General features: G+C 39.8%; 1 protein-coding gene across 1 annotated transcript; it reads left to right on the forward strand.

The window, feature by feature from the left end:
* Positions 1-85: 85 nt before the first annotated feature.
* CEP76 (centrosomal protein 76) lies at positions 86-16,197 on the forward strand. The gene is made up of 12 exons (XM_040587509.1): positions 86-209; positions 1,373-1,528; positions 1,865-1,946; positions 2,313-2,537; positions 3,621-3,806; positions 5,620-5,717; positions 6,359-6,487; positions 9,232-9,423; positions 11,507-11,673; positions 13,923-14,256; positions 15,429-15,646; positions 16,020-16,197. The coding sequence occupies exons 1-12, from the start codon at positions 147-149 to the stop codon at positions 16,156-16,158; spliced, it is 1,989 nt and encodes a 662-aa protein (XP_040443443.1). The 5' UTR covers positions 86-146; the 3' UTR covers positions 16,159-16,197.
* Positions 16,198-16,565: the final 368 nt, after the last annotated feature.

A 16,565-nucleotide genomic window follows, 5' to 3' on the forward strand; every position in this document is an offset into this window, starting at 1 on the left:
TAACGGCTGTAACCTGCCGCCTCGCGCAGCTGCCGGCGCCCATTGGGCAGGCGGTTGGGGGCGGGGCATGGCGCGCGGCCCCCCGCCCCCCCCCGCGCCTCCTCCCGGGGCGGGAGTCGTCGCGGTTCCGTCCCGGCCTTGCCGCCATGTCGCTGCCGCCGGAGAAAGCCTCCGAGCTGAAGCAGATCATCCACCAGCAGCTGGTCAAGGTGGGGCTGTCTCCGCGGTAAAGCGCCTTCCCCTACCAGGGGAAGCGGGACCCGGCCGGGCTTGGCCGCTTCCCGTGGCGGTGGTGCGGGCCCCCGGCCCTTGGCGACAGCTGTGCCCGCTGAGGCGGTGGCGGGGCAGGCGGTGTGCTCGCTCCGCGCCATCGTCCTGCTTTGGTTTCCCTGCTTCAGCCGGCTGGGATGGCTTCCGGGCGCCGTTCGGCCTCACTGACGTTTGCGTCCCCTTCCAGGAGGGCCAGCGGCCCTTGGCGCTCTCGGCTACCGCAGCCCTGGCTTGCGGCCTTTTACCCGCCGCACCGCTGCTCGCCCTCGCCTCTCCCCTGAGCTACGGCGAGATGGAGCTGAGGCTGCCTCCGCCCCCGGCTCCTTCCCTCTCTCTCCGTGTCGCTGTCCCGTCCAGGGTAGGCCGCGGAGAGCAGCGGTGCCAGCCGAGGGGGGAAGCCGGGGGTGAGGCCCGGGGCTGGGCGGCGGACTCGGCTCGGCATCCTGTGGCTGAGGCTTTTGCCTTTTTTTCTTTTTTCTTTTTTTTTCTCCTTGTTGTTTTTTGAGCGAGGTGCTTGGGCTGGGTCTTGAACTGCCTGGCGAATAAACACGAATGTTTTAACTCTTATGTCGCTAAGTATCTCACGTCCCGGTGGCTGTGGCCTTAACATCCTTCAAGCGTTACAAACCCACGCCGTTTCACAGCCGAGGTGAAGGACAGAAATTCTCTGATCTCCCTTTGAGCACAGGCAAAGCTTGCAATGGATATTTACTACTTTTGTGCCTGGCCTACACGTATATATAGATGTACCTTTTCCCTTAAAAAATGAGAAACTTTTATCCAGAGCCTGAATTTTGAGGGAGACAAAACTGACCATTTTATAATTGATGGATTTACAGGCCTTTTTGTAAGGAGGGAAGTTCAAGGCAGGGGATGCTGTCAAGAGCAGTGAAAATGCTCAGGTTTGGTATGGTCATGATGTTTTAAACTGGTAGAACTGCTTTGGTAAGGTAGTGACTTATTTGATTAGTTCTGAAAGGTTTAATATTTTGGTGTACTTATTTCTGTGTTCCTAGGAGCATACCCTTAGTCTTACAGAGTGACTGTTTAGTCATAGATGCTACCATATAAAGAGCTTCTATTTGTATGAATTTTCTTTCAGATGGATGTCCATGGCAGGATAAGAGAAGTTCTTGCTGAGACTATACGTGAAGAGTTAGCACCTGAGCATCAGCAGTTATCCACAGAAGATCTGATAAAAGCCTTAAGACAACGAGGAATCATTGATGATGTCATGAAGGAACTTAAATTTGTAACTGTAAGTAGCTTTTAAAGAGTGAAAATATTTTTGCTTATTTGTCTTACTGACTGTTTTAACAAAGTGTAAGCTTGCTGCTTTTTAAGGTTTGTAATGTAAATTTGTGACATAATAGGAGCAGAACAGCTTAATGCATATGCTAAAATTGGTTTAGTTGTAATACTACATTGAAAGTGAAAGTATTTGTTTAGTTTCATTACATCTTAAGGACTAAAAGGGAGCATACCTGGGGAAAGGTCTTCCATTGAAACGGAGGATTCTTTAATTTTTGAAGACTGCAGTAAGAGTACTGTTGCATCCCTTGATGCCTTAAAAAGTCTTTAATTGTAATTCCAGGATGTGAATGAAAAGGTGAGGACTTCAGCTCCAAAACCAGCAACGCATTTTGTTGACAGAGAACCACCGCTTTTGAAAAAAAGTATGTTGCCTCTTTATTTTAATATTTGGATCATAGTTTTGAGAGAAATTTGAAGTCTGTGATTTTTGAACTTTGAATTACTAATCCAGTATGAACTAGTGTAAAGGTGGATGTTTTTCTTGCTTAACTAGAGGAAGTAAATTCATAGAAGCAGGAGAAATTGAGTGTTGCATAAAATGTGACTTTAAAAAAAATATTCATTTGTTTTACATTAAGATAACTTCCAATACATTTTAAAATCACTTTCTCCTAAGCATCTATTTCAAAAAATTTTGGTTTTTATAATTTCCTGTTAGTTAACTGATATTTAACATACTTCCTAAGATCTGTTTGTAGTCTCTTCATTTTTATTGCTGCGCTTTACAGCTAACATTGACCCAACACGGAGGTATCTTTACCTTCAGGTTTTGGGTGGAAAAGCTTTTCTGGAACATCTTCAGGAACCGGAGCCTCTGCCTGGCCAAATCTGTTCTACCTTCACTTTGTGTTTACATTTTCGAAACCAGCGCTTCCGTTCTAAACCTGTACCTTGCGCCTGTGAGCCAGATTTTCATGATGGTTTTTTACTTGAAGTACACAAGGATATCCTAGGTAAGGAATATTGTGGGTTTAAAGCTGATGTTCTCAGATTTTTTTTCTGGCTTCAGTTATTCTGAAATATGTTTCGTAGTATTTAATGGCTTGCTTTCCTATTTTTAATGTGTTTTCCTAAGAGAACTAATTACTGTCCTAGGTGATACCACTTATAGATCTTTCTCCACTCTTGCCTCTTCTTTTGCTCCTTTTCCACTCTAAAATAACTTTTAAATTTGACCAACTTTATCCATAATCAACAGTGAGATCATAGTCTCAGAGATGGTAAGAGATACTATGGTGGCTGTGAGTTTCATGAACTTTGTGCTGACAAGTGAGGAAGGGAGATGCAAATTTGTCATTGCATGGAAGGAAAAACTTCAGTGTGAGTTCAGTTTGCCTACCAGCTGGCAGAAACCTGCAGAAGAGTCAGTCATCCGCAGCCTGTGTTACTGTTCTTCTGTTGGTACCAAGGGAACATGGTAGGAGCTAAGTATGTTGTGAGAAGACTTCCAAATCTTGTGTGAATCCTGTAGAACTCTGGGGTAGCTTATGGAACATCAGTGAACAGAGAGAAAGACAAGTTGGACTTGGGGAAGGGAGTGAATATACCACAAATTCATGAGCAGCAGAATTAATAAAACTTGTTTTTCTTTGGAGCGTTTTATATCATAGGGTCAAGCCTAATTACAGAGAAAGTTGTTTCCTAAATACCGATATATAGTATATATGTGGACCTGATGCATTCCAACTTATTAAAAGAATATTTTTCAATTGCTTTTACTTAATGGTGCTCTGATATTCTTTATTTTCTTAAATGCTAATTCCATTTTGTATTTTTGTGCAGTTGAACACTGAGGTACTTGACTATAGGAATCTTTTTATCTCCTCTGTAAATTAACTAATATTTCTGTAGCTCTTTCCTAAACTGAGTTTGGTTTTTAAAATGGGATCATTGTTTACACTTCTGGATGCAAGATTTTTTTTAAATGAATGCGTTTGGTATGCAATGAATGTAAATGCATACCTGTTTTTTGATTTTGAGGAGGACTTGGGATGATAATATATTCATGCTATCTTATCTTGGTTTAATAATGGCAGGTGATGGAAGTAAAATGGCGGATGCAACCACCATGTTATCTGTATGTGATCCAGTGCATATGGTTCTGGTCAAAACAGACACATTTGGTGAGACAACACTAGTAGCATCCTATTTCTTGGAGTGGCGATCTGTCTTGGCTGCAGAGAATGGTGTAACAAATGTTGCTGTTGAACTCCAGGGTGTAGGTAAGGATAAATAATAAGGCTGTAATGATGACTTAAAATATTGGGTACTGAGTTTCTTATAAGTTTAAAGCAGTATTTATGATGTCGTTTATTTTAGTTAAACTCATAGATTACTATAAGATATACTTAGAAAATGCCTAAGAGGCTAATGCTCAGATTTTTCTGTTACCAAAATACTAGAAATGTGTATTCCAGATCCTGTGGTAATAATGGTCCCCATGTGGGAAATCCCACTATTGTTTTTCTGCAAAGTCTGGAGAAATTATCAAAAACAAACAAACCAAACAAAAATCAACGAAATAATCTCCAGCAATAGATTGGACCGGTGCACTGAAGAGTAAAGTCCGCTTGTGTCCCTTTCATAGCAAACTGGCAGCTGCTAGAGAAAGTCATCTCTGTTGTGCTGCCATTTATTCCAGTAGCTGGAAGCATGTTTTCTGACAAGAGGATTGAATAGCTCTTTTTTTGGTGCTTAGCACTTAGTATACATGCGTATTTTTGTGTATCACTTGCCTTACACCACATTTTAGGAGTTCCAACCTAAGTTTTTAGGATATTATAGTTTAGTGGATAAAGACTAGATGCAGGACTTGATCTATCATGATTTCCTACGCTAGCAATCCCAGAGTTTGGTCAGCTAGTAGCTGCTGGGTCATTTGAGTATTTTTTTGTTGCAGTTTCTCTACCTTTTAGGTAGGTGAGCAGTTCTTGATAGTTCCAAAAGAGATTAAATTATACCTTCAAAATATTTTGAAGATTGGATACACTACGTAAGTTATTCCTGATTTTTATCACTATTGCCTGCTTTTTTGGGCAGTCGTGATTTGGTGCAGTGTTTTATCCAGTGAGCACAAATCTAGTAAGCATATTTGCAAATATGTTTATTGGCTTCATTTCCTTCTGGAAATGCTGGTGTTGGCAAAACTTTAGTAAGCAGTTTGGGTTTGTATAGTCTCTCCAATGGAGAGCTTTTTATTTATAATGACTTGGAAATGTGTAACAAATAAATTGAGTTTAATACTCAAATGTGTGATGGAGGAGTTAAATCTAATTATCATTAGCTTTTTTTCCAAGTAATAAACTATCAATCCAGTAAATCCAGGGCTTTTTCTCTGCTGAAGTCTTGTCATTGTACAAAATGCATCAAGAACATCAAAGCATATGCTACCATCTCAAGTAGACAAACTACTATATGAGGCTTGGTTTTGCTTGTGTTGCTTATAATCCCATCTCTATTGTTTCGTAGTGCTTCTTGTTCTTTATGTGATTTCAGATTTTCAGCATTGTGCAACAACATTAGGTTTATGGGATTTTGTGGTAGGTTGGTTTGTTGTTTTGTTTTTCTTAAGTTGATTAATCCATTTGTATGGCACTTGGGGTCCCTCATAATAAACTGTATCTTGGGGAAGATGAAATTCACTGATTTCCAACTTCTTAAATTTGAGCTACACGTGTAATAAGTAGGAATAGGCACTTTTACAGTGTGTGACACTCGTACTCTATTTTAGATGCCTATTCTAGATGTTTCTAGAATGCCATTCATCTCATATGTCCCAGTACTGGCTGCAAAGAGGGCCTTGGATAATTATCTTAGATTTAGATGTCTGCTTTTTTGGCCAGATGATGCTTTCTTACAGCCTCATTTGAGTTTGAAAATTAAATAAAGACACTTATTTTGCGTATATTTAAGATATTTGCGTGTGTGTGATTATGTAATCAAGATATTTATTTTAATTATTTGCTCCTTCCTGGCTGAAATGTCCTTAGTAAATTGAATTTGAGAGAACTGATTGAAATTTATTTTGGTTCAAAGGTACAGAATCAAAGGTTTCTGTTGGTGTTTTAAACATCAGAATGGAAATGTATCCACAGCTTAGTAAGACATTATCTCCAGAAATAATTAATACTCAAGTAAGTTAATTTCCGGGAGGGTTGACTTATTCTTTTATTGGGGGAAGGGGAAGGCTCAGTATAGAGCTACTTGTAGATGTTGAGGGCTGTGCGTTTTTGAATGTTTGATAACATCTTTTTTTCCATTCAGTTTAAATATAGTTAACTTTTAAAAAATCTGTTTATACTGAACGTTACTTGAAATTTTACTTTAGTATTTTTCTAATTACTTAGAAAAATAAAGATGCAGTATACCTAATTCTTCAGGTAGTGTATGTTTTCTTGCTCTCCCATTTGAAACAATAATTTCAAGTCAGCTGTTCTGCCTGGTAAGCCAGTAAATGTTGGCCTGAATGTGTGTGCGGATGTTCTTCTGCACATCAAAAGCTGAGCAGACCTGTACAGAAGTGTGTCATTTAAGATGAACACTACTTCAGTCAAGCTTGATATATGAGCCTACAAAGAAGAAATGTAACTTGACATTTTTGTTCATTGGATTTTCGTGTAAAACATGCTATTCTTCAGCATTTGTATGGCACACTTTAAATATTAAGCTTTATTTTACATATGCCAGGATTTGTTGTTAATGTGCTTATTGATGATGGGGATGTTTTTCCTATTTGGAATTAATATGTATGTGATTGATTATGTTTTTCTTACAGTTTGCTTTGGAACGTCAGAAAACAGCAGAAAAAGAACGGTTATTTCTTGTGTATGCTAAACAGTGGTGGAGAGAATACCTGCAGATTAGGCCTACACACAACGTAAGGCTGGTAAAGATTTTTGCACAGGTTTGTAATTTTTACAAATAGACAGATCCTTTCTTTATGTTACCTTTTTATTTCTGGATTTATTTTGAAGTTAATGTGTACATAGGATCTGTATAGATTTATGACATGGTTACATTCAGGTCAGGACTACATGCAGTGTATCATGCAAAAAATGAAATTTGTTAGGATTGAACTTCTGTTTCTGTATTGAAGATGAACAGCATGTTGCAGACAGGGGGTTACTCCAGCCACCTCTGATGTACAAGGTGATAAAGCCTGTTCAGTCTGTTTCTTTGATTACTCACAAAGGGCAAAGACTTAAATGATCTGTGCAAACTATTTCAAACAAACTTTATACCAGATAAAACAGTTACAAGAAATGGACTTACTAGATCTGTTTAGAACAGATGCTCTGTATGGTCTGTAAAACAATCTGTCCGGTTAATATCACGTGATAGCTATGGACATAAGTATTGATAGCTTCGGACATAAGTATTGTAGGCTAATAAATTACTGTGTCAGTTGCTTCTTGTTAACTGTCCCTCAGAAAAAGGAATGATATGATCCTTGCATTTTCCATGGTATGAATTTAGCTTGTGTAGTAGCACTTGTCATAGCACAGATAAAGTACAGTAGCTTATTATTTCAAAGTAACATCCTGAAGTTATCTATGCCTAGTCTTTTTCTTCAGTGAAGTAACAACTTCCATTCTGGCTGTGCTGTGGGCGTTAAGTAGTGATGTGAACTTCTAAATCCTAGCCAGCAGCTGAGCCCCCCACCCAGTTACTCACTCAGTCCACCTTAGTGGAATGGGGGAGAGAATAGAAAGGGCAAAAGCAAGGAAAAAGCCATGGGTTGAGATAAAGATGGTTTAGTAATTAAAGGAAAGAAAAAAAGGAAGAGTGAGGAAAAAAGTAATGCAAAGACAGTCACTCGCCACTCGCCACCAGCAGGCTGATGCTCAGCTTGTCTTCAAGCAGGGTCAGGTTTAGAAAAAGTCTGTTGCCCACCCCCACCAGTTTTATTGCTGAATGTAATAACTATACGGTATAGAATATCCCTTTGGTCAGTTCAGGTCAGCTGTCCTGGCTGTGTCTCCTCCCAGCCTTTTGGCCATCCCAAACCTATTCCATGTGGGGACAGAATGAGAAACAGAGAAGGCCCTGACACTGTGCATGCACTGCTCTGCAACAGCTAAAACACTGGTGTGTTATCAACACTCTTGTGGTCACAGATCTAAAACACAGCACCATAGGGGCTGCTATGAAGAAAATTAACTCTATTTCAACCAGACCCAATACAAAGCCTTAAGTGTTTCAGAGCAGGATATATAGAGAAACAAATACATAATTAAATAGGGAATTCGAGAACTGGGAGTTTGGTTGGGGACATGAGGTGAAAATGGGACTTACCCTATTTTGAAAATAAAGCAATGTATGAATTAATAGTATCCTACTTTCTGCACCTAGAAAGCTACAGTAGCGTTAGAAAAAAGGTTGGAGGGGAAGAGTTTGTCAATAGGATTAGGGGACTAAGTTCTTTGTTACAGACTAATATAGAAACTGGTAGCTCTCAGAATGCCATAGGAACTAGGCTTTCTGCTAGTTCAGTACCTATAGAGAGCTTATCTTGAGTCTCCTGCTGGCCACAGCAAATGTTAGTAAAGCTGCGCTAAATGTCCTTTCTTATTTATGGAAAGAGAAATGAGATTATTAGAATTGTTTTTAATTTAGTTATTGTCCATTTTCATGTGTAATGCAGAAGCATGCATTATACACATAAAGCTATATTGAACAGTGAATCCTGCCAGTGATTTTTTTGATTGCTTTCAAGCTGTGAAATAATTTTCAACAGGATTCCAGTCAGCTTCAAATAAATGCTGCTTTTCTTGCACCAGCCTGCTGAAAAAGCATTACAAAACCTCAGTGGGGATAATATGTGACTACAGTAAAAATGCGAGACCATAATTACCTGAAGTTGCAGGCATTTTGAAAGGCTTTGATCTCTTTTTAAAATATATGAATAGAAAAGTACTGATTCAGCCCAGTGAGGAAGAGTTCTGTACTTCTTGAAATAGTTCTAATAGTTGCTAATCACAATATTTCCCTGCAGCATGTAATAAATCATACCTTTTCCAGTCATCTTTTTTTTTCATTTTTCCAAGAATCTAGAAATTCTTCATATTATTATTGTCTTAATTTATGTTAATCTAGTTACTTCGTTGTGAGTAAGTTTTATTGCTTTTCAGTGTTATGACCAGAGACAGGGTATTTGAATTCAGAAGTAGACACCTTCTAAATTCTAACATCAGCTTCTGGGTATTTAATGTTTTGTGGGGGAGTTGTTTTTTGAGTTTGTTGTGGGTTTTTGTGTGTCTGTATTTTTTCGTTGGTTGTTGGGAGTTTTCTTGGGGGTTTTTTGTTCCTTGGCAATAATGTGGAAATTGATAGCAGGTGGAGCATGAACAGTTCTTCACCCATTTAAGAAAATAATTGCAGCCTGTGCTGCTCCAGGTGTTTGAACATTTATTCTGAAATGTCCTATAAGTGACAGAGCCAGCAGAAAAACATAACTGTAATGTCTCTAAATGAGTTGCCTTAATGGTTTTGTGTCTTAATTCTACAAGTATTTTTGCATCTTAGTATTTATGAGTGATATTTATTTCAGGAAGAATAAATCCCGTTGCAAAAAAAGACAGTCCAAGTTAAGATGAATCTTTTGTGATATTTGCATGGCTGGCAAATAAGCATATTTTATATGTTCAGGATGAAAATGGAGTAAACCGTCCAGTATGTTCATATGTCAGACCACTTCGAGCGGGCCGGTTACTTGACACACCTAGGCAAGCAGCGCGATTTGTCAGTGTCCTGGGTTATGAAAGAGCTCCTGTCATTGGAGGAGGTGGTGGCAAACAAGAACAGTGGTGCACCCTTCTTGCTTTTTTATGTAGAAACAAGGTATGTGAAAATAGTCCTTGTGTGACACAATAGAGTTGGTACCACATTCTAACAGAAGTTAGTAATTTAAAACAGGCTGCAAATACATGAATTAAATTGAATTTGGATAATTCTGTTAAAATAATTTAAGATCTTTCTAAAGAGAAATAGATGTTAAATAGTAGACAAGAGGGCTTTGGAGCTGACTTCCTTTACTGCTGTTGTTGGGGTCTCTTTGTCAATACAGACAGATTTGTTTGACAGATTAACTTCCTTTTCTTTGCTTTTGTAAGATCCCATATAATTCAGTGAATCCCTGCTGGTGTGCAGGACGTAAGTTTAAATTATGGACTAATCCAGGAATGGTTGAAAAGTGGTTGAAAAGTCTCTTTTGCTGTTTTTTTTTGGTTGGGTTTTTTCTTTTGCTGGTTTTTTTTTTGGTGTTTTTTTGTTTGTTTTTTTTTTGGTTAGAGGGGCTAAAATACACTGACAGTCTTTACATTCCGTTTTTGCAAGGTAGGGATTTGCACTAAAAGTTTCAGCCTAGTTCTTGGTGATCTGACACTTGTATCACATAACTATAATAAATGAAACAAATCGTAACTGATTCAGTATTATAGCTCTTCTGTTGGATTCAGTATTATAGCTCTTCTGTTGTATGAATAAAAGTAATAGTGATCCCTTTTAATACCCCTTTGGAGTGGTGTATTGCTTTTCATTACCACTGAGATACTTCTGCATTCAAAAATAATGTCACTGATGTTTGTATTAAAAAGATGTGGTGGTCTTGGCAACAGGAGCTGTATCCCAGTTTTTGGACCTGTCTCAAAGACTATACAGAACAGGCATTAGTTCTTGTCTCTGAATACTGTATCATGCATATGTAGCATATAAAAGCACCACTGGCTTTCAGATGGAGATGGTGATAGCAGCTTTGAGCTTGAGGACCATTATGTTTGGAGGCACAGAGAAAGGGTTTCCTCCAAGGCAGAAGTGGAAGCATATAAAAGCACCACTGGCTACCCACTGGCTTTCAGATGGAGATGATGATAGCAGCTTTGAGCTTGAGGACCATTATGTTTGGAGGCACAGAGAAAGGGTTTCCTCCAAGGCAGAAGTGGAAAGTTGTATAGAAAACAGCTGTATTTAGCACCTGAGACACCAGCTGGACCATTTTATTTTTCTTGTGGAAAATGGTGTGGCATTATTAAATGAACACAAGCTCACTAGAAACTTGTTCAAACCTAGTTTTCTGCATACTTCCCTTGTACACTGTGGCATGGGAAGATTTTGTTGTCTGTGTAAAGAACAGATACATCCAACAACACTGAATTTTACATTTTCTACATTCTGAATAGTATTTGAGAGAGCCTTACTCTTCCACTTAGTATTATGAAGGCTTCATTGCATGAGCAATTTTTGCTCTTGCTTTAGAACTAACATTTGTGAAGGAGTTGAGAGACAAGGAATATTAGACATTGCATTTGGGAATTGTTTTCTGTGAATTATCAATGGTGGTAATGTATTTATGAAAGAAATGTTTTGCTGACTGAAGGGAAAAGCACTACACATGACTGAGCTGGTTTATAGTTAGATCTGTGGGGGAGGTCGTTTTATCTTTGTTTAATTCCTGAACTTTGACAACACATTCAACACAGTGAAATAACAATAGAATTACATTTTACTAAGTGACTAAATTTCCTGTGTGAAAATATCATGTCATTTTTAGTATTACCTCAGGTATTTGCTTTATACATGTTTTTATGTTTAATTAGAATATTGCTTTTGTGTTTGTGGGTCGATAGATTCTGGTTTTGGATTACTTGAAGATACTGTTATAAGAAGTGTTTTCCAGTATTGTATACTATATTTGAATAAAAATTATAAATAGTCTATTGTTAGAACATAACATTTTAGACCGATTTATTCTATTACAGAAAACTAAAACTTGTCAAGTTTAAACCTTAAAATCCTGACTTCTGATGCGTAAACAGGAGGGAAACATGACTTGTTAAATAATGGTTAGAGAAGTACCACGGTTTCCTTTCTTTAAGATTTATCCATGCCTGATACTCAAACCAACTTACTGATGTTTACTGTCTAGGGTGACTGTGAAGATCATGCGAACCTTCTGTGCAGTCTTCTTCTTGGGTTTGGATTGGAAGCCTTTGTGTGTGTTGGAACAAAAGCAAAAGGAGTCCCCCACACTTGGGTAATGACTTATGGAACTGATGGAACAATTACTTTTTGGGAGAGCTTAACAGGACATAGGTGAGTAAAAGCAATATAAGAAAGCTGAACAATGTGTATTGAAATTTGTGTGGGATATTTTTGTTGTTGCTTTTTTTGTTTTTATCTTTATACTCTGTCATATAATCCAGGTAACTTCTGTCTTTGAATCTTTTTTTTTTTCTGTGTACTACTTTTATTTGGAAAATAACTGATTCAGTGTGAGGTGAAATATTTCAACAGTTTCTAATGGCCTCAAGAGTTTTCAGTGGCTTTAATACCATATAGTAACCATTTTGTGTCTTATGACAGCTGATTGCCATTGACGTGGTATCATGTGTTTATTGCTGCCATCATGTGTAAAGAAGCAGATGAAATCTGACATGTTTGTTTAGCAACCCATATTTTATTCCTCATTTCATCTGTGAAATCAGTGTTACATTACTTCTTTCCCCTGCAGAAATCTCTGCAAGTTTTCCGAGATTCACAGAATCACACAATAGTCAGGGTTGGAAGGGACCCCTGCAGATCACCCAGTCCAACCCCTGCTAAAGCAGGGTCACCTACAGCAGGTTGCACAGGATCGTGTCCAGGCGGGTTTTGAATGTCTCCAGAGAAGGAGACTCCACAGCCTCTCTGGGCAGCCTGTGCCCCTGCTCTGTCACCCTCAGGGTAAAGTTCTTCCTCGTATTCAGATGGAGCTGCCTGTGCTGCAGTTTGTGCCCGTTGCCCCTTGTCCTGTTGCTGGACACTGCTGAAAAGAGCCTGGGCTCGTCCTCTTGACATTTGCCCTTAAACTATTTGTAGGACCCCCTCTCAGCCTTCTCTCCTCCAGGCTAAAAACAGGCCCATCTCTCTCAGCCTTTCCTCACAAGGGAGATGCTCCAGTCCCCTAATGATCTTCACAGCCCTCCGCTGGGCGCTCCCCAGTGGTTCCCTGTCTCTCCTGAACTGGGGAGCCCAGCACTGGACACAGCGCTCCAGGTGCGGCCTCAGCAGGGCAGAGCAGAGGGGCAGGATCACCTCCCTCCACCTGCTGGCCACGTTCCTCCCGATGCCCCCCAGGCCCCCATGGCACCCCCTTTGCTGAACTGCATTCGGTCCCCCCCCGCCCAGCTCTCCAGCCTGCCCAGGCCTCGCTGAAGGGCAGCGCAGCCGCTGGGGTACCAGCCGCTCCTGCCGGGGCTGTGTCACCGCCAGCCTTGCTGAGGGCTCTGCCCCTTCACCCAGGGCGCTGGTGAGCCCGTTGGACAGGGCTGGGCCCAGCGCTGAGCCCTGGGGAACCCACCAGCTACAGGCCTCCAGCTGGGCTCTGCGCTGCTGGTCACAGCCCCTGAGCTCTGCCATCAGCCAGCTCTCGATCCGCCTCACTGTCCCCTCATCCAGCCCGCACGGCCTGAGCTGACCTCCGGGGCTGTTATGGGAGACAGTGTCAGAAGCCTTACTGAGGTCAAGGTAGACAACATCCACCACTCTCCCCTCCCCTCCCCAGCCAGTCATTCTGTTGTAGAAGGCCATCAGTTGGTCAGGCATGATTTCCCCTTGGTGAATCAATGTTGACTGCTCCTGATAACCTTCTTTTCCATATGCTTTGAGATGACCTCCAGGATGAGCTGGCCCATCGCGGTTCCAGGGATGGAAGGCAGGTTGACCAGCCTGTAGTTTCCCGGGTCCTCCTCCTTGCCCTTTTTGAAGAATGGAGTGACACTGGCTTTCCTCCAGTCCTCAGGCACCTCTCGTGTTCTCCACAACCTTTCAAAGATGATGGGAGAGTGGCTTGGCAATAACATCTGCCAGCTCCCTCAGCACTATGGGGTGCATCCCATTGGGGCCCATGATGACTCACTCACTTGAGTAATTTTAGAAGGGCACATGTAGTTATTCTGTATTCTAAAGCTTCTGTTAGAGCCAGTGTTGAAAAGAAGCAATTTCGTGTATCCCATGACCAGCATTTGAAGATTTGTATCTCCAAATGTAATGAGTAGTGGGGCAACTGTAATGGTATGTTGTTATAGTTGCAAAATTTAATTGTTGTCGAGTATCTGCTTGACTAATCAGCTTATTCTTTTGGATTTAAAGAGAAAAATTGATGTATTGTTTCATTGTATGCTGGGCCTCTAAAATGTGTATAATTACTTTTCTGTAAATAAATGAATGCCATGGGGGGGAGGAGCTAACAAATTTTGCTTATATTTTTGAAGGAAAAAATGGCTTATATCTGTCCCATCTAAATATTTTTACCTTGTCTTGAAATAAGGTGTATTAATAAGAAATTGAATGTTTTTGATTAGGTACATCCACAGATCTATCAACCCTGATGACCCTCCACTAGTTGAACAACCCAAGCCGCTGTATCCTTATCGCACAATAGGTTGTATCTTCAACCATCAGAAGTTCTTTGGAAATTGTCAGCCCTCTGATGCTGTGGAGGTCTGTGTGTTTGACCTGCATGATGAATCTAAATGGAAACCCATGAGTGGAGAAGCAATAAAATCTGTATGTCCCCCTGGAACAGTGTCTTCGGTTCCCCCTTTTCCTCCTCTGTGTGCTTCCACAATAGATGCTGCAGTAACAAGCAACGAGATAGAAGTGCAGCTGAGAATACTGGTCTCTGAACACAGAAAGGTAATACTGTTTAAAGATTGTCATTGAATGCGTGTTTTTACTGTATACTTGTTTTGGATAGCCATTTGTTAGTTCACATACCTAATTCTTTGCAATGTGTTTTCCATCAGCTTTTGAAGTAATGTGGTACCTAAAAAGTGAAATAATTGAAAAATTGTTTGGAAAGACTGTACTGAGCTAGTTTATACGTCGTACTTCTATTTGCAGTGGTATTTCGTAGCCTCATGTGTGGGCTTTTCCCCCCACCCTGCCTTTGCCTCTCCTTCTAGGTCTGTGATCTTCAGCCTACTGCAGAGTACCTATGAGTGGTCTGTGAAAGAGCTAGGAAGATCAGATCTGGTTGTTAGTAGGTTTTGCGTCTCCATCACAAATGGATTTGGTCCCTAGATAAAAGCAGGCTTTAAGCTTTCATGCTCTTGCTCTGACTGCTTTACAGAATCAGAACTTCTAGAAGTTAGTGTTGTCCTTTGTCAGGATTTTTGCAAGACGTAATGTGCCAGAAATTATTCTTCTGTGCTGGATAAGAGGGAGATGGTATTTTAAAACTCCTTATAGCTTATGTCTATTTTTAATGGGGATTTTTGCTGGGTTTTGTTTTTATCTTCCAACCCAATGCTCAACCTTTGGGGTGGCAAGTAATTCTCAGAATTTGGATCTCATGCAGCATTGAATGTGTACATGGTAGATTTTTCTCCTTCTTTGTATTTTTGAGATGGTAGGAGGAGAAGGTGCATGTATATGTGTCATGTGTTTTGAGGAGCTGTTGCACATTGTTTTTTCAGGAGTGGGTTTCCATGGGAGATCTTAGAAAAATATGACGTGAATCATGATTGATCTTTCCCAGATTTTTGTTGTGTATTTAGGCACCATCTTCTTGCATTTCATGCAGAGATACTTTAGGTAAAACATCTGGTTCCAACTCTGCTGGTCACGTTTTAGTCTAGTAGTCTAACTTCATTTCTTGCTAAATGTTTGTATTTTGTTGGTGGTGTTTTATTCTTCCTGTTATGTGTGAATCAATATACAAATCTTGCTGCTTCGTGGGTTCACTTCCATTATCTACAAATTAAAGATTTGTAATGGATTTATTTGAATCTGTACAGTGTGCAAGCTTAGTCTTATCATGATGTTCATTCTGCACAGTTGTCATCATTCTGTCACTTGCCTCACAGGATCTTGGCCTTTCTACTGTTTGGGATGACCATCTGTCCTATCTGTTGTCACCAGCATTAGCAGCTTATGAGCTTGAACGCACAACAGGTATTTCTGCAGGAAATGAAGAGTTTCAAGATGCGGTAAGAAGAGCAGTACCTGACGGTCACACATTTAAAGGGTTTCCTATCCATTTTGTATACAGAAATGCCAGAAGAGCATTTGCCACATGTCTTCGGTAAGTTTAAATGTAAAGATATATAGATATATATGTTAAAACCAAATAGTAATACTTAATTATGAATTGCAACTCCGGTTTTTGATAACGAAATTTAAAGAAAATTAATTTCCTTAAGTTAGAACTAGAAGAATTGTATGGTATATGTAAGAGGTCATGGGGTACTGAGCTTTTATGTTGCATTAGTGAGTTAAGTGACGGTAGACTTTTCATGGGTTAAATGAAAGAACAATATAGAACAATTATTATTATTTGTAATGACAGACTCATGACACTCATTTAAGTGTCAGTCACATTAAAATTGCACGTAACCGAAAATTTTAATAATAGCTTAGTAATATCTTTTACTCCTGTTTTTCTTTTTGTCATATAGGTCTCCTTTTTGTGAAGAAATAATCTGTTGTAGGGGAGATCAAGTGCGACTTGCAGTTCGTGTACGAGTGTTTACATACCCTGAATCTGCATGTGCTGTCTGGATCATGTTTGCTTGTAAATACCGGTCTGTCCTGTGACAAAAAAACAAACAAAAAAACCCCCCAAAAAACCACAACCCACCAAAAACCAAAAAACCCCGTAATCATTCATACCTTTTTTGGTCTGCAAAATAACATATGTGGGTATCAAATTATGCAATTTAAAAGTAGTATTGTATTTCATAGAAATAACACTGATTTTGAATACCACGTGTGTGTATTGAAGAGGATTTTTTACATGGTAATGATTGTATTTATAAAGATAATTTATTTTTAATAAAAGTTACTTTTAATACTCGGAGGAATGTGGGTCAAGTTACTAAAACGTTTGCATAAAATGCTAGCTTCTCTTCTGCAGTTCTGAATTGGTGCAAGAATTCATTCAGAAAAAAAGTCTGGTTTGCCTCTCCAGGGGTAAGAGACTGGTTTACCTCTCCTCTCCACGT

Source organism: Falco naumanni, chromosome 3, assembly GCF_017639655.2.
Source record: "Falco naumanni isolate bFalNau1 chromosome 3, bFalNau1.pat, whole genome shotgun sequence".
Taxonomy (NCBI): Eukaryota; Metazoa; Chordata; class Aves; order Falconiformes; family Falconidae; genus Falco; species Falco naumanni.